General features: G+C 41.3%; 1 protein-coding gene across 6 annotated transcripts in view; it reads left to right on the top strand.

Annotated features, from left to right (window-relative positions):
* FHL2 (four and a half LIM domains 2) overlaps positions 1–20249 on the top strand; it is a 40501-nt gene that overhangs the window by 14061 nt on the left and 6191 nt on the right. For 2 of the 6 annotated variants that reach the window (XM_042867865.1, XM_042867871.1), the window contains exons 2-3: positions 12006–12180; positions 19767–19941. In XM_042867865.1, coding sequence (XP_042723799.1) covers positions 12025–12180; positions 19767–19941 — 331 coding nt within the window. In that variant the 5' untranslated portion in view covers positions 12006–12024. Of the gene's footprint in view, positions 1–9341; positions 9523–12000; positions 12181–19766; positions 19942–20249 lie in introns of all 6 variants that reach the window. The other 4 variants (XM_042867864.1, XM_042867870.1, XM_042867868.1 and 1 more) reach the window with 3 other exon arrangements.

Here is a 20249-nt window from a genome sequence, read left to right on the forward strand (position 1 = left end):
TCCTCATCAGAGCAATTACTGCTGCTTGTCTGTCCATACGGTGACATATAGCGAGCTGATGAGGCACAGGGTCATTTCTCGTGTAACTGTTTTTAATGACCGTATTGTGCTGTGTGTGTAAGGGGAGGTCAGAACAAGCAGAAGCCAGGCTCAGGATTTCTTACACCTCTGTGCACACCTCCCGCTTCCCAGCACAACAAAGGATTATTTTTGCACTGTAGCAAGAGTAGATGCATATGAAACAAAGGTAGCCTCTCCCGTTCTCAGGCAAGTGCTGCGGGCAGATTGTGTACAGGGAAAACAGGAGCCATCAGCATTATATTTATTCTTTGTACATGGTGAGAATAAATTAGAATGCAAATCCCAATTAGTAGCTCTGAAACCCTTCCTTTCATGCTTCTCTCTTTGTGCATGTGTGTGCAGCTCCGATAACTTGGATGCTTACTATATGCCATCTCACATGGTTATCTCTGTGTGCATAATAAAGGAAATACTTTCATTGTCTGCATTAATGGCTGTTCTAAACTTCTGACTTCCCTAAAGGGATATGGCTTTTGTGTCGTCCACTTGATACCTGTGTACTGTAACTTTGCTGTGTACAGTACAAGAAAGCAAACCTTGTAAAATCTACATACCAGCTGCTGTTGTTACTCCCCTGACACCCATCTAGAAGCATATTAACAACGATTGCTGATTGATCATTAGGTCCAAGGTCGATTGCTGTAATGTATATTGTTGGCTATACATATTTGTCCGGTGTCTTAAATAAGAATCGTGCCAACACAAGCGTGTGTGTTATTAGGCACTTTACACACATTCCAGTGTGAAGGAATTCTCTAGCTAAGGTTGCAGTTTCTGTTATGAACCCTGTTTTCATCTTTTCGTACATTTACAGATCTCCCTGCTTTCTGCCTAAAGTCTTCTGTGCCTCCTGTCAGCCTGATGTTTTTAGGTAAACTGAAAACAGTTATTTCAGGCATTTGGATCTGAAAGGCTGAAAAACAGTTTTTAAAAAAATATTCTTGTCAAATTTTGATTGTTTTCTGCATCATCATTTAACTGTGAGTGAATGGACCCTAAAGGCTGCTTTAACAAAGCCCATGCATATTGTAGGTCACATTTTGGGATTTTTTTTTTTTTTTTTTAATTTTAAAAAAGGATATGAGGTGCTATATCTATTGAAAACTCAGTTCCAAACACTACCATGGCACTGCCATGTCCAAAATCTGGGCAGAGCACTAATAAATCTGTATCTTACACTAGCTATAGCATAGATAGTGCTCTTTTGTGCTATCCTTTGGCTTCCAAACCAAAGCATGGATAAGGTGAGTGAGACCGCTGGAAGGTCAAAAAACTGCTACTGCTGAGAAACCATGTTTGTGAAAGTTGCCTGGAGGTCCCATGTGATATTTTCACTTGACTTGCAGGTCTGAGGCTGGGAGATGCACCAGCACTTGAGGTATTTAGAGAAAACAGGAGAACCCAAGACAGCAGAAGACTTGGGGTAGAACTTACATACATTTGGTTCTCACCATTCTGCCACGAGGGTCATGAAATGGCAATCTAGTCTTTAGTCTGCATCTGACCAAAGTACTTATATAAAGATAAGGTCCAGTTTCCTACATATGGGAAGATAATATAGTTACATGTAATGGAGGCCCCTCCCTATAAAGAACTGGGGAGCCTAGACATATGTTCTGATTTTTGGGTGGTTTTGTGTGGAACCAGGAGTTGGGCTTAATGGTTTTTATGGGTCCCTTCCAACTCTGGATATTCTATGATTCCATGATACTATGACAGTTTCTTAAAGATGTCCCTTTCCCTGACATCACATCTCTCCTGTCAGCACTTTCAGTGGGCCCACTTGGCCTCAGAAAAAATTTAGACAACTCCTTAAGTCACACCCAATACAGTTCTGTGGGATCCCGTCATGCTTTCAATGTTAAAAGACCAAAAAAAAGTCAGTGGCAAAGTACAGATCCTGCAATTGTAAGAGCTGGTGACACACTGCACTGCAAATTCAAAGTTTCACTCCAAAAGAAAACAGTGGGAGTGGGCTGTAAAGACATATTCTCATATAAGTGACTCTGCCTCAGCTCTCCAGGGTACTGAGTTCCAAGCCAGAGAGCCAAGCAATGCCTTATCTGTTGTCATCTTCACCTCCTTGCCTTGCAGGGCACTGAACATTGAGAGCTTAAGGGAGAACTGGATAAATGTTAGTGCTATCAGCCAGAGGAAATGGCTTCTTTGAAATCAAGCTGAAAACTGAATGAATGCCTGCTGCTGCTGACCAGTACACTGGAGGTCTGAGTCTCATTAGTATTTTCCTTATGGATAAATGGATCCTGAGCATCTTCAGAGAAACTCTGGATGGTGTGGTGTTGTAGACAATCACCTTCTCTCATTTGGGTACTGCTTCAGAGGTTGGGGATCTCATAATTTGCATTTTTAGATTGATTAATTTTAATCATGAAGTTTTAATGCATCATTTATATATGCACACATTTGTGATGCAGATTCTTCCCAAGAGAGGATGTGAAATGGTAATGACAGGTTTCATGGAAATAAATCTTGGATAAATTGACAGCCAATGAAGCATTAACATTTAAACAATACTAAATAGCTATATAGAGAATCAGAGAATCATAGGATGGTTTGTATTGGAAGGGACCTCAAAAATCATCTAGTTCCAACCCTCTGTTTGTTATAGGCAGAGACACCTTCTACCAGGTCACGCTGCCTAAAGCCCCAGTTAATCTGGCTTTTAACAATTCCAGGAAGTGGGCATATATATAATTGATTAGAAAATACGAGAGGCTTCTTTTAAGGCTGAATGTCGTATTGCTTACGTCAGGTGAAAGAGTTGCAGTCTTCATTTCTTACCTTTTTTACATACCCTCCTACGTTATATTGTCCAATATTAACCAGGATGCGAAATGTTTACTGTATACCCAGTAATACACTGTTAAGAGGAATGTAAATGAGCGTAACATTGATATAAGAATATTCATCTCTTCCTTTCACAGCAAATTTTCAACTTTGAAGTTGTAAGTATATCAATGACAGAACAGCAATCCTTAGGGTTGCATGTTTGGAGGTAGGAAGTAGATATAGACTCTTGGCAAACGCAGTCACAGTGTTCAAAAAACCCACCACTCTTTACTTCATCTTGCATAAGAAATACAATGAGTGGCATAAAATATAGATATATATATCTGTAAGCATTTCCCTAGCTCTATTTTGTTACTGCTTTGAAGCATTCTTGGGATGAATCTTTCACCTGCTTTGTAGGATTCTTGTCCAAGTACCTCTGAAGACCAAAAGTATCTTCAGAGACTAGAATCCCACTGCTGCCAAATTCCTCCTCCGCTCTATGTTGTATCTTTTCATGGTCTGCCCAACATCTTCCTTCTCCAGTTAGAAAGGATTTTGCCCACAAAAGAATCACCTGCCTCATTGTCTCCAGGCTCCCTTTGTCCTTCTGTGCTTGCTTCTAAGTCTCTTGTGCACCACAGACACTTTGACTCAACATTAACACCTCGTCTCTGCTCACTGTGTTCAGCCAAACTCCAGTCAAATTGGACACAACTGATTTTGCCCTGCTGTAATCCACCTCTTTTTCTAAGATGTACCCTCCCCTATGAGGACAGGCTGAGGGAGCTGGGATTGCTCAGCCTGGAGAAAAGAAGGCTGCGGGGTGACCTCATTGCAGCCTTTTAATACCTAAAGGGAGCCTACAGAGGGGAGAGGAATCAACTCTTTGAAAGGGTTGATATGAGTAGGACAAGAGGAAATGGTTTTAAGTTGAGGGAGGGGAGATTTAGGTCAGACATCAGGGGGAAATTCTTTACCCAGAGAGTGGTGAGATGCTGGAACAGGCTGCCCAGAGAGGTGGATGCCCCGTCCTTGGAGGTGTTCAAGGCCAGGTTGGATGGGGCCCTGGACAGCCTGGTCTATCATTAAACATGAATCACAGAATCACAGAATTGTAGGGGTTGGAAGGGACCTCCTGAGATCATCGAGTCCAACCCCCCTGCCAAAGCAGGTTCCCTACACCAGGTAGCACAGGTAGGCATCCAGGCAGGTCTTGAACATCTCCAGAGAAGGAGACTCCACCACCTCCCTGGGCAGCCTGTTCCAGTGCTCCGTCACCTCACTGTAAAGAAGTTCTTGCGCATGTTTGTGCGGAACTTCCTATGCTGCAGTTTCCGGCCATTTCCCCTTGTCCTGTCTCCACTCACCACTGAAAAGAGTCCGGCCTCGCCATTCTGCCCCCCACACCTTAGATATTTATAGACCTGGATCAGGTCCCCTCTCAGTCTCCTTTTCTCAAGGCTGAACAGACCCAGTTCACTCAGCCTTTCTTCATAGGGGAGATGCTCCAGGCCCTTCACCATCTTCGTGGCCCTCCGCTGGACTCTTTCCAAGAGATCCCTGTCTTTTTTGTACTGGGGAGCCCAGAACTGGACGCAGGTTGAAGGTTGGTGGCCCTGCATGTGGTAGGGGGGTTGGAAATTCATGATCCTTGAGGTCCCTTCCAACCCTGGCCATTCTGTGATTCTGTGATTCTGTGATTCTGTGAATGGGCATCACTAAGACTTACACACTTTTTTTTGCCACCATTTGGAAGCCAAAGGCACAGAAGCTTAAGAGAGAAGTATGGATGCTTCAGTGCCAAGGCATTCACTGCTACAGTAGTTTTGCACAGCAGCTGAAAGACATGCATTAACAGATCCTCCCAGTCACCACATGTGCCAGTTATCTTATACAGAAAGGGCTTTGTGGTCTTGCCTCTGTAGACAGAGCCAGAGAGAAAGCCAGAACTGTTTTGCTAAAGGCCAGAACAAATAACAAAGCATTCTTCCTCCGTAGGATCCTTCCAGTGTTGTTTCTGTCCTTTGTAGAAAGAAGCAAACATTGAATATTTGGGACAATGTTCTATTTTTGTGTCCTAGATTGTATGGGATTTCAAAAGTGTAGAAGAACTCAGAAATTTCATTGCATGGCAGCACAGTATGCTTTTTGGAAGTTTTCATCTTAGGGACAGATTTTCCTGGTAGTGTTCTTGTCAATAAGCAATCCTTTTCTGGAAAAACATGCCTCTGTTGAAGTCTAGCACCTGCAGTCATTTAATTAAGCATTATTACCATAGCGTAAATCCGGTAGGTTTTATTAATCTTATTTAGATAACACTAGGTTTATTAGATAACAGTAGGATTTATTGATCTTATTTAGATAACACTAGGTTTATTAGATAACAGTGGGTTTTATTAATATTATGCTATCACTTTCTGTTATCTGCTTACATATTTCTACTAGAAATATGAATTTCTATGCTTAAGTAATGCCAGGTATATGGTCTCTCTCTTTTGAGTAAGCCTTTGTTTATCCCTCAAGAAAAAGAAAGCAGAGAGCAGTTTAAAAAGACTTTGAAATAGAACGTAAAGGCAAGCCTTTCCTCTTGAGCTGCACTCTTCCTTGCTGTGGTGGATTTTAGAATCATCCTGTCATTTAAATAGACTTCTTTGGTAAATGATACGTATTAAGGAGTGTTTTAAATCCATACATCCTCTACTCACTTCAGTGTCAACCTCAGCTAATCACTGTAAATTGTGTGAGGTACACGTTCGGAGTATCAGTGCTCATTTCTTCAGTGCCATCTGTAGCTACCAATGCTGGTGCTCACTCTACAACTGCAAGAATGGCTCTAGGCTGGAGCAGATCTTTACTGAATGCCAAACAAAACAAACCACACAGAAACCTCAGCTGGAGTCTTCCTTCTCCACCACTGTCAACAGGATTACCACAGGCAGCCACAGTGGAAACCTTCCCACTCAAGGAACATTTTCTGTTCTTTAGTATTGTTATTTTAAGGAGAACAATCTTAAATAGCAGACTTTCCAATTTGTGATAGGCTGACTGCGATCCAGACAGGAATCGGGTATGCTTTGGTTATCTGAACATGTTGTGGTGGGTCTGCTCAGAAAATTGCTCTAAAGTACTTATAAAGAGACACTGGAATGTTATACCATAGGTAAAATAAGTGTCCTATGTACAAGGAAGTTGAGTCGCTGGAATAACCTAACCGTGGCTCTGTAGAAGGCTTTAAGGTAACTTTAAAAAGTCTGTTATAAATAGAAAGATTTTAAAATTCATTTTGAAATTTAGCATGGATGTAGGATGGTTTGGGTGGGTTATTTAAGATATGCGTGTTTTCTCTTTATTTTGTTATTATGTTCAACTATCAAATTAAGTTTTCCCTGCTTTTGCAAGGAGCTTCTATGAGACCTACAAATACCTACTCTGAGCTTAAAAATTTCAGAAGCAGTGAGGAATACCTCTGTAATTAGATACCTCTGACATCTTAACCTTGGACATTGGTAAAGCAGTCTAGACACTGTTAACAGGGCTGATTGGTGACAGCAATGATGTTGTATTATGAGGCTTTGATTTCTTAAAGACAGGAAGCCTAACTCTGCTGATGGGCTTACAAGGATTTCTCTGCCACAGCAACAGAAAGCTGTTTCCACTTTCTCCTCAGCTTAAAAATAACAAGTGAAAGAAAGACTGCAGCCAGATCTATCTGGGCATCCCTGCCTCATTTACAAGCTTAGCATAAGCTATCCCAGATCATGGGATACAAGGATACCCAGCAATTCATTCCCTACAGTAATCATGCCTTCCCTTTTCAGGGACCTGAACAAAGAATCATAGAATCAAAGAATCAGTAAGGCTGGAAAAAGCACTTAGATCATCTAGTCCAACCACCAAACCATCACCACCATGCCCACTAACTGTGTCCCTAAATACCATATCTATCCTTGTCTTGAACACATCCAGAGATGGTGACTCCACCACCTCCCCAGGCACCTGTGTCACTGCCTCACCACTCTTTCAAAGAAGAAATATTTCTTCATATCCAACTTGAATCTCCCCTGGCAGCTTGAGGTCATTCCCTCTCATCCTATCGATGTTATCTGGGAGAAGAAACCAACTCTTGTCCCACCACTGCCTCCTTTCAGGTCACTGTAGAGAGTCTTCTCTGTGTGTCCCCTACTCCAGAGTAAATGACCCCAGTTCTCCTAGATGGTGGTATGAGCAGCTGTCATAGTAATAAGCTTCAATGTCTCAATAATTTTGCAAAATTGTACTCTTTCTCTTTTCTTTGATCATGAAATTCACTTCACTGAGTGGTACTCCAGCAGCCTGTGGCAGAAACAGAGTCTATGGCTAGAGAAGGGCATGTCTGGGCTTTTTGTATCAATTGCATCTCAATATTTGGCTTAGCTTTCAGAATCTCAGGAAACAAAGTGTCCCTTGGTGGCCCATTGAGAGATGCTTAGTAGTTCTGCATGTGCTGGCTTGGCTCTCCATGGCCAGAAGCCTGATGCTGGAGGGTCAGGGATGCATGCAGCACCAGGAGGCAGCCCCTGCCCTGCAGCCAGCTACTGGTTCCCTTTGTGAAGTTCAGGTGGATTTCCCTTGTTAAATCATTATTTCTTTTCTTCCTGAACTAAATTAAAATGAAAAAAATAGCTCCCCCTGTCCCTCAGCACAGCATTATGACCCGGTTTTGAAAAATGATTAGCTCTTAGAATAGTGGTTTGCAGTTGCTGCATCAATATGGTAGGTAATGAACATAGCAATAACTGCTAAGTAGAGAAAAATAACCAACTCTTGCCAGAAATCCAGCACAGTTTGAACTGCTAGTTCATAGTTACAAAGGATAACATAAATCTTTGCATTTTAGTTTTTGGAACATTAACGTAAATTGTTTCCAAATGCTCTGAACCTGCATGGCTTATGTCACTGGAGTTGCCAGACACAGATTTTCCTTTTGCAGGGAAAGGAAAACAAACAAGTATCAAAAATACTCCAGATCTCTGGGGGAAAAAAAAAAAAAAAAATCCAGGTGAGAGAAATGTGTGTACATGTTGGAAGAAGATGGGTGTCTCCAAAGGCCTTTTAGCTGCACAGGTGGCTAAAGAACTCCCAGCTCTGAAGGCACAAGAAAAGCCATTGCTCTATTGACCTGGCTGAAATCTATAGCAAATCCTCCTTTGGCATCTACGGGGTTTAATTCGATATCTCCAAATACCATTACAACAAGAGATCACAGCTTCACTTGAACAGCTACAGTGTTTTAGACAATTCATACAAGAATATCTCTTACTGGGCTTGCAAGCACAGATGGAAAAAGAAGACGAAGTCTGGGAGAGCCAGTCCCTTCCCCCAACACTCCAACAGCAAATCATGCCAGGGAATGGGAGAACACCACATGGGCATGGTGGTGATGGGCTGTTGGTTGGACTAGACAATCTTGGTGGTCTTTTTAACCCTGATGAATATGAGATTTCTTAATAAGCCTTTAACAACAACAATCAAAATGAGCCTGTGGAAGCAGAAAGGGGAAGAATATAGAAACAGAGCTTTTAAGTCAGGCTACTACTTAATTTCTGGTAATTTTCATGCCAATTTGTACTGCCTGGGAGACACAATCTGGGTAGTGCTAACATTTGGCATAAGTTGGAATTTTCTTCTGGGCATGCAGTAGAAAGCTATTTTCCTTTTGGAGATGTACTTGTTACATCTAATGTTGTAGGAGGGAAACTGTATGACAGAAAAATCATTTTTTCCCTTATGATAATGTTGAGAGCAATCTGGAATACCGTAAGTATAAAATAGCAACTGCAGTAAAATCTAAAGACCTCACTGTACCACTGAGAGGCATAATAAAGATAAGTCTCTGGCCCACAGAGCTTTACAGTCAACAAGCACCAGCACAAGAGAAAGGCATTAATCAATGGCAAGGAGGCTGAGCAGCAGTTTGTGCCCATCTACAATTGTGAAAGCATTCGTTTGTTCTTACAGCCTAAAGCAGTGCCTAAAAAACTGCACTAAGCTCAGTGTGACTTTTTATATATGACAGGAATCTTGTGACAGGCAGCGTAAATGACCATGTGCACTAATAGGCATAAGCATGCTTGGTGTGATTTTACATTTGTTTGTAAGACAGCAGTGATTTGTGTGACTTTCCTGCTAATATTTAGTAGATATGCCTTCTGATTACTTTACATTTAATTACTTCTCTCCAGAGAAGAATACAACTGCCAAATATCCTCAAAATATTGCATAAGAAATCTTGAGATCCAGCCCAAAACTCCAATCTAAACAGCTTTTCATTCCAAATTGCAGCTTTCTGAAGGAAACCACACAGACCTGAATGCCTAACTTGAAGGAATACTGGGTCTGAAATCAGTGCTAAATCCAATGAAGGAGTCACGTAACCAACAGCAAAATGCAGATCTTGGAAATTTTCCTCTTTTCTCTTAATTTCCCAGGCCTCTGGAACAGTGCTTCTACCTCCATCTGGAGTCTTCCCAGAGTGGAGCTCACCTCAAATCTGTGGGGGAAATTAAGTCTGCATCTCCCTGCTCCAGGAGAGGCCCAATCCACAGTGACAACCTTGGAGCACCTTTAACAAAATCGTAATCCTTTCAGGATAGGGAAGAAAGTACCCAGGTATTTTCCAATCTAACGGCAGTGACTCTTATATTAAGTGAGTAATAATACTTCCCTCTGTTCCTGTTTAGACAGAACACCCAGTTTAGACAGAATAATAATTTCTTCTCGTCCCAATCCAATTCTATATTTTATATTTTGCAGTTTTGAATGAAGGACAGAAATGGTATAAACCTTCAGCGGAATCAGACTCCATATTTTTTTTGTTTTGAAGAGAAACGTTTTGCTCTTTGGTATCACACATCTAATTCAGGGCTAGAAGAAAACAGCTCTGAAGAAAGGTGAAAAATGCGTGTCCATACACAGCTCCTGCTCAGATTTCACATAACGCAAATTAACTGTGGGACCAAATCTTATCATGTAATATATGCTAGAGTCTGGTAAAAAGCTACAGATACACGCATCAGTGTACACTGTTCTGACTCCATTCTTTTGCTGAAATTCTTTTCTTGAAGGAAGTTAGTTCATCTCTACCTCTATCACAGGAAATACAAATACACATAAATCCACTGTAATCTATTAATTGTTGTGGCAACGATTGCACCTTCACTTCTAGAGAAGACTGACTTGCTGGAAGCAGATAGAAAGGAAAGATAACCCTACTCCAGCTCTGTATCTCGTTCTCCTCCCTTACACTGCCATTGCCAGCCACTGCTGCTGGCTTCAGACAAACTTTGGGTAGACTGCACTTCTCTCTCCACCATAATTCTTCATACCTTCCATCTTTTTGTAATCAGTCCCTGTGATCCTCTCTGCTCTACTGAGAGCACCTGTACACTCTTGGCTCTCTTTTGGAATAAGAAAGTTCATTAGTTCCTCCCTGTACAAAACAGTTGGACCACTGCTCCATTTGGGTTGGCCATAGCACAGCTGACCAGCTGTCAAAATTTGTCTTCCAAGCACGAATTCCTTTCTCTTTATCATTTACTCAAAAGAGCTCAAAAGACTTCTCAGCAGCTAAGCCGCCATGTACCTGCTTTGCACATGCAAAAGCTCTCCCCTTTTAGCCTGTGCAAATCATCACACAATTCAGCAGCTGACAGAGCATCAAAAAGAGAGTCTTGTAGCCAGCAAAACAATCTTTGTTCATTCAGACCACTCTAAAACATTACTCAAACCCCAGTGAGAAAGGATACAAGATGATAAAAACTGAAATCTTGGAAGAGAACTGAGAATTTCCGAATGCCCTACGGGTGGCTCCTCCAGCCAAAAGAAAAGGACAAACTCCAGAATCAAGGAACCTGCGCCAAGAACACTAAGCCAGTAACAACTTTTTGTTTAAAACTGAGAGATGAAGTTGGCCAAAGGACTGCAGCTGCTGTAAATGTCTCTTGTGTGTGAAAGACAGAGATAGCTGCTGATGACATTAGTACCCAAAACATATCAGACTTTATAGATGAAATCCAGCTTAAAGGAGAGCAGGCCTGGCGAGCAGTGAAGGTCACGTAGTGCTTCCCCTTCTTCAGCAAACAGCTATGCCCTGCTTCATATGTGACCTCTGAACAGACTTCAGGTGCAACACACACTGTGAGCCTCAGGCTAAGAAAGAAGACAATGACTGCAGTGAAACTCAGACCCAAAACAAATTGTGCCGGGCAACAATGAACATTTATGCGTTTCATACAAATACGTATAATCAGAGGCGTTTGTGTCAGTGTTGTTTGTGTGCACATCCGAAAGATGCTGGAGACATAACAAGACAAGCAGAGGAAATAACATGTCCTTCATTCCTTTGCTTCGTCTTAATTTGACATTTGCCTGAACCAGAATAGCTAACTCTCACTTGTGTCCCAGTACACGACAGCTGCTGGACGAGTTGTCCAAACTCATTCAGCTACATCAAAGAGGAGCCAGATGCGCAATCATTGCCCCCTACTTCCTGCTGTGAACAGAGCCCATTGTCCCTTCTGTGGGCAGGAAGAGAGAGGCACTGGCTCACTGCAGTGCAACTATTGCCAGCCACTGGCTTATTGAGAATGTGGAGGAGGAAGGAGCAGAAGTGCCTAGCAGTGATGCTTGATAGCCTGTGCATGACTAAAGCCCACCAGCAACACAAACTTGCTTCTTGCCTTACAGAAGCGGTGCTGGTCTTTCTGAAGATTAGCTGGCTCATTCTCTCAAGGTACTTGGTTCCCTCCATGCCCTACAGAGTCAGCATTTTGCACTGGGCTTGACGGTCAAACATGCCTGGTATTCTTTAAGCATCCCGTGTGAATTCTTCACACGTAGGCTTTAGTCATATTCCTCTCTGTCTGGTCTCAACACTCGCTCTGGTCAAAGGTAAGTTAGTGAGTGGCTAAAATAAGTGGGCTACGGTCTTTTTGAGCAGGGTGAGATTTATAGCTTGTTTTCTCCTGTTGTGTTGATTTATCTGACTGAAATTTGGATTTGATAAACTGGAATTGATAACAAACCCTTCTTGAGGTATCAGATCAACTGTGGCTCAGTCCGACGTGCCCATTTCTGTCTTTGTGGCAGGACAGCTGGACTCCAGGCATCAGCATGACTGAGCGTTTTGACTGCCACTACTGCAAAGAGTCCCTGTTCGGTAAGAAGTACATCCTGAGGGAGGACAGCCCCTACTGCGTGAAATGCTATGAAAACCTCTACTCCAACACCTGTGAGGAATGCAAGAAACCTATTGGAGCTGACTGCAAGGTATGGCAGGCTGTGTCTCATTATCTTGGTAGGGCAGTCTAGATACACTGCCTGTAGTTCTGAACAAAACCTATGCTCTAGGGCACAAAGCCTCTGCACAAAATGGGCTGATTCCTGAGCATCTACAAGAAGGTGACAGAGTTGTTAGCAGGGTCTGTGGCAATAAGACAAGAGCAAATGATTTCAAACTAAAAGAGGGGAGGTTTATGTTGGATAAAAGGCAAAAGTGTTTTACAGTGAGGGTGATGAGGCACTGGCACAGGTTGCCCAAAGAGGTGGTGGATGCCTTGTCCCTGGAGACATTCAAAGCCATTCTGAGCAACGTGACTGAGCTGTGTGTGTCCCTGTTCATTGCAGGGGACTTGGACTGGATGACCTTCACAGGTCCCTTCCAATTCTAAGGATTCTGTGATTCTATGATCTTAATCACTGATGTGGTGAATAAATGATTCGGTCTTATCAACATGCTAGACACATTTTTTGAATCAGTGGGAATGCCCAGGACACGTATCTGGAGGGCATGATGCACAGGCAAGCCCTCACTATAGCTGAGAAGAATAGGTGCTTTGCAGCAGCAACAGAAATAACCCAGAGCACAGAAAAAGTTTTCAGATGAAAACATTTGATACTAAAAATATAGCTGATCCTTCAGTCTTCCCCAGAGTTGTGATAAATTTAGAGAGCTTTTTCCAGAGGTAATAAGTGCTGACATTTTACTATCATTTAATATGGAAAACACTATACTTGCGTGGGAGACTTTAAAGGTATTTGAGACATGATGCTATCAGCTGGAAGAATCTATAAGTATAGATTACTGGTTACAAAGAGTTGATGAGAACACGCTTTCTGGACACCTGTGCCTGCTTTTCACCACTTCCCATTGCAAGCCCTGACTTAACAAGCATAATAGAAATGGAAAAGCACCCTTCTCTTCCTTTAAGACACAGGGTGATCTAGTCTTAAAAAGTCTCTCTGTCTCCCAAGGAGAGCCCAGTTGTTGCTGAGGCCAACTGGGTTCTGGAAAGGTGGCAGAAACCAGTATTGCCTACCTTTGGATCAGAGGGAGCTAAGCCTCTGTTAGCTCTTTACCAACCATAATTCATTGTCATCAAGAGACAAGATGCTCAGGAAAAGCTGCCAACTCATAGGCAAAAAAAATTGGCTAATGCTGAAAGAACTAATACATGAGTTATAACACAATTAGCCTTTAAAATGGAGAATAATGATAGTAGGGTCAAACTAAAGATGACAAAGAAAGAGCAGATGCTTTGCTTGCTTTAGCTGTGCGCTGCTGCACCTCATGGCAACATCTACCTGCTCTAAATGATGTGGCACCACCTGCGGTTCTTTCAAATTAACCAAAACAACTGGAGTTCACGTCAGTTTTACTCTGGGTGAATGAAGAAAGATGATATTTGAGGAATCCAATTTGAGGTGCTTGTTAGACTCGCATGAATAGATTTCATCCACTATACCCCCACTTTGCCCAAAATGGACCCGTTAAATTTAGCTGAGAGTTTCACTGGCAGAGTGAGTTTGCATGGCCATGGGATTCTTGATCTGTTTGTGGAGGTCTGACATTTGATTTCCTACACTGCTGGCTCATACATCTAGAAACACCAATTAGTTCCTCATACTGGTGCTAGCACCATATCGTTATTCCGAAGACTCTGAAATATAAAATCATATGCTTATCCAGAGAGGAAAAATTCGAAATCTTGTGTCTTCCATACTGATCTATTTTACCCTATTGGAAAATGGGTAGGAAAGCCTCTTTCAGAAGCCTTAAAAACGTGAACATGTTTCACCATCATGACAGGGAACTGGCAATAATCTGTAAGAGCTATAAAACTGCCAGCTTTCCTACAGCTCATAAATATGCAGATTAGAGAAGAGATACAGCTGGCCTGACCTGGAAAAGCAAAATATTTCTGCCCCAATTCTAGAATATGCTTTTGTTTTAAGCTCTCTTTCTAATCCCCCGAGAAGTTATTTCCATGTGTTGATATTCAAGAATTTCCAAACTTGGACTGCCTTCAACAAATCTTGGACAAAGTATTCAGGAATTAATCAGTCTGAACTTTTCAACTCAGATTTATGGATTTAGGGAGAGTGGGTGTTATCCAATATACTTCTTTTCTGTACTTCTAAGCGAGACCCACACTAAAACATAAAAAAGAGAAGCACAAATTTTCTGCATATTTTTATATATTTATATATATATGTGGAGAACACAACTGTAAGATAGCAAATAAAAAGTTCTTAAGGAGCTGTAAAGTGAACCGGACACAAATGCACCCTTGTTTCTGTGACTGCTGTTTGTGCCTACAAACAGTCCTTTATGCTATAGTTTTTCAACCTGACCGATTTTAAGCACATTTTTACAGATGAAGAAAAGTTCCAAACTTAGCAAGCTCCTGCAAATCTTCTGAAAATAAAATATGTGGTGAGCAGTAAAAAGGGGATTCGATTAATGTTCCCACTGAGAGGCAAACTAGAGTCATTTTTCAATTACAGTAATAGACACTCGAGAATGCATTTGAGAGAGTCCTTGCAAGTGCCTCAGCCACAAGTTTCAGTCAAAGCACTATGGCTGAGCATAATTCAGCCATAAAGCACAGTCACATTATCATGCTTCTGATACTTACTTAACTATATATACACATATGTGCATAAATAGATAAAAATATGCATACAGTCGTACATATACATGTATTTGTATGTATATATTTTATGTATTACATTTGCAATACAGTGCAGACAACATACTGTGCTTGGGAATAAAACCATGCTTACTGCATGTACAAAGTGGACTCAGTATGTATTATTCTGACAAAATCTTTGTACAGCTTTTCATAGAACAGACACATAGTGTAGTAAAAATGTTATCACCCACCCTACATCCAAAGGACAACTTGAAAAGCTCCATTTAGCTCTCAACCCAGATTCTCCTTTGTGAATCCCATCTTGGCCACTGCTGTTTCTCTGCACCGAAGGGAGCTGAACTGAGAACTCAGTTGCAGTGGAGACAGAATCATAAAGGTTGGAAAAGGCCACTGCAATCATCCAGTTCAACCATAGAAATATAGAAACATTGAGTCTGGAAAAACGATGTTCTTCATTTCACTCTGCAATGAATCTCCTTCTTGCAGATGGCTTAGTTAGTCTACAGCTGTTTCTTAGAGCTTCCAAAATACGAGACTAAAGATTATGATTAAGATTTGGAGCTCCCAGTTTCCAGAGTGAATTCTCTTTCACAGAAGTAGGTGCAAAGCTAGAATTAGCTTTGATAGCATCTTAAATACTTACTTGTCTGGGTGAAAATTACCATACAAAACCAATCAGAACGAAAGTGAGAAGGTTTCTCTTAGTGGACAAGAGCAACTCTCCCCTAGCTGAAGGGCTTACCCCAGAGTAAACCAGGTGGTGACAAGAGGACAGCTGCTTCTCCATCTCTGACCCTACTGTGTTCTCCTTGCTGTGTGTCATCTCACCTGCATGACACTTCAGCCTGCATTGGCACTGGTAACATTCAGATTTGGACTGGGCTCTGGGAGGACTGAGCCAATGCCACATTTTCACCTCATGTTTCCAGGACAAGGAGCCCATAAATTAGTTACCCTGAACACAAGCTGCCTTTGAATACAAAGCAGGAGAGAATTTGCTTCACCATCTTTCAGTGTTTTTTCATGGTGATTTCTGAGTAATTGTGTACGTAACTGAGTAATAACATTTTTTATTTATTTTAAATGTTGTCTTTTACACACACACACACACAAAGCCTGAATGACAGCATGTGATGTTAATTACACCTTTGGATTTAGGCCATTTTGTAAATTGTAAATAATTCAGCTGATGTTTATGAAATTTTCACAGACAGATTAAAAGCTTCATACGCTGAATAGTAGGAGATACTAGCAGACAGAAGGAAAACACAATGCCATTTCTCTCACAGCTATTGCACATTATCCATATGCCAGCAGGCCCTGGTAGAAATGTGCTCCTTCTAAGAAGGAGAGGTTGGCATTACAGTGCCCATATCTGCTCACTACACCCACTGCTTCACACTTCTTTCTGGAAATCATAGAATGGGCTGGGTTGAAAAGGACCACAATGATCATCTAGTTTCAACCCCCCTGCTACATGCAGGGTCGCCAACCACCAGACCAGGCTGCCCAGAGCCACATCCAACCTGGCCTTGAATGCCTCCAGGGATGGGGCATCCACAGCCTCCTTGGGCAAAAATCTATCCATTACGTTCTCATCTGCTTAACTGTTTAAATGTGACTTTGGGCTGAGGCTGATTTTTGCCTTTTAAAAACAGTTTCTTTGCAGGTGCTCTGGCTCTGGAACCATCACAAATACAGAAAATACTGACAGTGATCAAGTGCTCAGTGCAGACCACAAGCTGGCTTTGGCCAGCAGGAGAGGTTGAAAATTCCTTCTACAAAATGTGAGAGTGAAATGAAAAGTGGGTTGTGCGATAAAGCTACTGTGGCAGCATTTAGGTCAAAATGAGTCAAATGGTCAGTCTTACATGTAAACTAAATGAAAAATAAAGCATCTAATAATATGGATTGGGAAAAGGAGAAAAGATGTCCCAATTTTCAACCCTTGTTTTGAGTTGTAGCACTAGCACTTTCTTGGTGCACTGCTAAATACTGGACCAGATGTTGTGATGAGGAATGGTGACAGAAAGATACTTTCATCTCTTCTCACATCACTACAGTGCTGACTAACGTTGCTTAATTTCATCTTCTCTAAACACATTTTTGATAGGGAAGTACCTGTCTAACACAGTGAGGGTGCTCACAGCCAAAATCTGCACACTGATTGTTCTACCCTATTTCCCATGCTCATCCTTCTGAAAATAGCATTACATCAAGCAAAAAAGTTCGATGTGCTTTTCATTCATGAACAAACATACTGTTACTCTTCTAATGCCTCTAACCTCCTTGCTGAGAGGACTTGCACAGGGTAGACTTCATCTTGTGCACAGGGGGTAATGAGTGTTTATGAGGGTGGATAGTGATAGGACAAAGGGAAATAGTTTTAAACTCAGACAGGGCAGGTTTAGGTTAAATACTAGGAGGAGGCTTTTCACACAGAGGGTGTGATGCACTGGAACAGGTTGCCCAAGGAGGCTGTGGATGCCCCATCCCTGGAGGCATTCAAGGCCAGGCTGGATGTGGCTCTGGGCAGCCTGGTCTGCTGGTTGGCGACCATGCACATAGCAGGGGGTTGGAACTGAATGATCTTTGTGGTCCTTTTCAACCCAAGCCATTCTATGCCTCTATGATAAACTCAGTTCCACTTCTCAAATTTCAATCTATGGTAGTTCTGTAGTCTTTTACCTGTAACTATTAGTGCTTTATCTAACAAGAGCACGTGGCAGTCCATTTTCATAGATGCATAGATTGCTGGTAAAGACAACTATTTTCCAGGTTTCTTTTAGGCAACATAAGAGACCACGGAAAACTACAGCTCAAGGGTGTAGTACTGGGGACTAATTTCTCTCAAGCTGCATTAGGCAGACAAGAAGTCATGTTCATCGGTATTTTAAAGATATACTCCAGTCCTGAGTACACAGAAGCAATTCTCTTTTTCAGTTCTTCCTGGAAAACCAGGAGATAAACAGGAATTAATTGTATATTACTTTCATGTTCTGCTAGAACACATTTGCTTAGGTTACAGTCAGCTAGAGTAACTCAAGCTCCCGTGCCTTGAGTAAATCAAATGCTCTTTCAGCTTAACTGAGCACCAGGCTAACAGTCAGACAAGCTTGAAGTCATTTCTGCAGCCACAGCTGCTCCAGCATGGTATCTGATCCAGGTCAATACATCTATAACTTATGTGCAGTGGTTCCAGTTAGATGTACAATACACCAATACAGAAAAAACCTGATACCCAGTGACTTCATTACACTGACCTAAGAACAACTGTGAAACAACTCAGAAAGTGTTTCATCAGTACCTTGGACTTCCTTGCTTCAGTTGACAGATTCAGAGAGAGAAGACAATAACCATTTAATCTGTCCAATACTCTGCTGCAGGCACATCAATGTCAGACATCTTAAACATCCCCTACATTTGATGACAGTATTTGTTGTAATCATCCAGGCTGGCTAAAGATTACTCACACCAGTGTCTACCTTGCTTCCATTGGGTTACAGCTATGATTCATCACTTTGCCATGATGAAGTGCCTGCTGCTTTGACCTACTCCACCATGATCTATACAATCTGCCATCATAACTGATCCAAGGATTAAACACGTCATCAGTAATACCAAATCCTTTTCTTCATTACTGCACCTCTGCGTGGCATAATTTTATTGATAAAATAAGGCAAAACAAAAGGAAATATCAGCATGTGAGTTTGGGATATTAAAAGCAGCCTGTAGAATATTGCAAAATGAGGAAAAAGGCAGCATGTGGGAAAAACTGAATATGTCCCGTTGCAACAGGAAGAAAAACAGATCTGCTGTCATTCTGTATTCTTGCAGGCAAATTTCACATCTAGGAAAGCTGTTGGCTGTGAGTTGTTTTTCAGTTGACAATATTGTTCCCTTCTGAGAACAGACTTAGACTACTCAAATTCATTTAAATTAAGTTTTGTTTTTTTTTTTTTTTTCATTTTGCTTTTAGAAAAATCTGAGATTTTATGGTCAGAAATGGGGGTTGTTTCAAAAGGTTTAGCAGATGGGCAGATACTCTTTCTTGTAATGATCTGAACTGCACTTTGCCTGATCTCCCAAAGACACAGTTCAAATGTTACATAATTAGGCTATCTATAATTTTAAAAGACACAATCCATCTATGTAAGTCACAATTCTAAAGACTGGTTTTTACCAGCATGTGTCTTTTTTTGTTGTAACTTTGTTTTAATTAATACAAGTATTAATTAAATATTTTTATATTTAAAAGGGAGATATTTTAAATAACATATGTGCTCCAAGGTGTTAATTCCTTGGTTAAGAGTGTTCTGGATCATTTGCTGCAGGTACACAATGGTCTCTCATCTTCCAGAGTGTTCAATCACCATCAAGGCATCCGATTCTCATTTGAAACATATATAAAATGAAGCACGAGACTTGGTTAAAAACTAATTCCAGCATGCACACAAAGAAACAAGCATCAGGCCAATTTCACCCTTAGTTTAAACCTGGCAAACCATCCAAATGTGACTGAAAAAAGGATAACAAGAAACTACAAGATGACCTAGAAATTGGCAATAGCTAAGAAAAGTGTAGGAAGTCCATTATATCACTACAGTTAACAAGATCTAATCTGGATCAAAACCAGGACTTCATTCTCGAAGGAAGTACCTAAATGAAACTGGTTGTTCCTCTGCTGAACTGAAATTGAATTCAGTTGACCTGGAATTGAAAGCAGACTGATGGTTGTCATCAGCTACTTTTGGCAACCGCAGTAAAACAGGCTCACCTGCATCACAACACACCATTTTCCTGAGCCATGCAAATTAGCCTTACTTTCTGTCTGATTCAGATCTGCATGTTTGCATTCTCTGAACTTCCATCTGTGCAAACTATTCATTCTGTTTATTCCGTGGTTTTTAATTTCTACAGGATCTGTCTTACAAGGACCGCCACTGGCATGAAACCTGCTTCCACTGCTTCCAGTGCAAGAATTCATTGGTGGACAAGCCTTTTGCTGCAAAAGAGGAACACCTGCTTTGTACTGATTGCTACTCCAATGAATACTCTTCCAAATGTAATGAGTGCAAGAAGACTATCATGCCAGGTCAGGATACTCACTTTTGGGGCAGAGGAAAGACCAAGTTTAATATCAAGCCTAATCTCTGCAACATTAGTGACAAACATTTTTCCTTAACCTTCTCTGCTGAATCCTGGTGAACTTCCGAAAACATGGCTGATGATGCTTTCTAAGTTATCCCTGTAATCAGAACCCACAGTTTTCAGAGTGGATTTTGACAGAATTGATATACACGAAGGTTTCTCTTGAAAGCTAGCGTCTATTTAATTTAGCATTTTTGTTCATGAGATCTATAACTTTCTACAGAAGTATTTATTAAAAGGCTATTGATAGCT

The sequence above is a fragment of the Lagopus leucura genome, unplaced genomic scaffold (assembly GCF_019238085.1).
Source record: "Lagopus leucura isolate 7727_CA_CO unplaced genomic scaffold, USGS_WTPT01 Super-Scaffold_100001, whole genome shotgun sequence".
Taxonomy (NCBI): domain Eukaryota; kingdom Metazoa; phylum Chordata; class Aves; order Galliformes; family Phasianidae; genus Lagopus; species Lagopus leucura.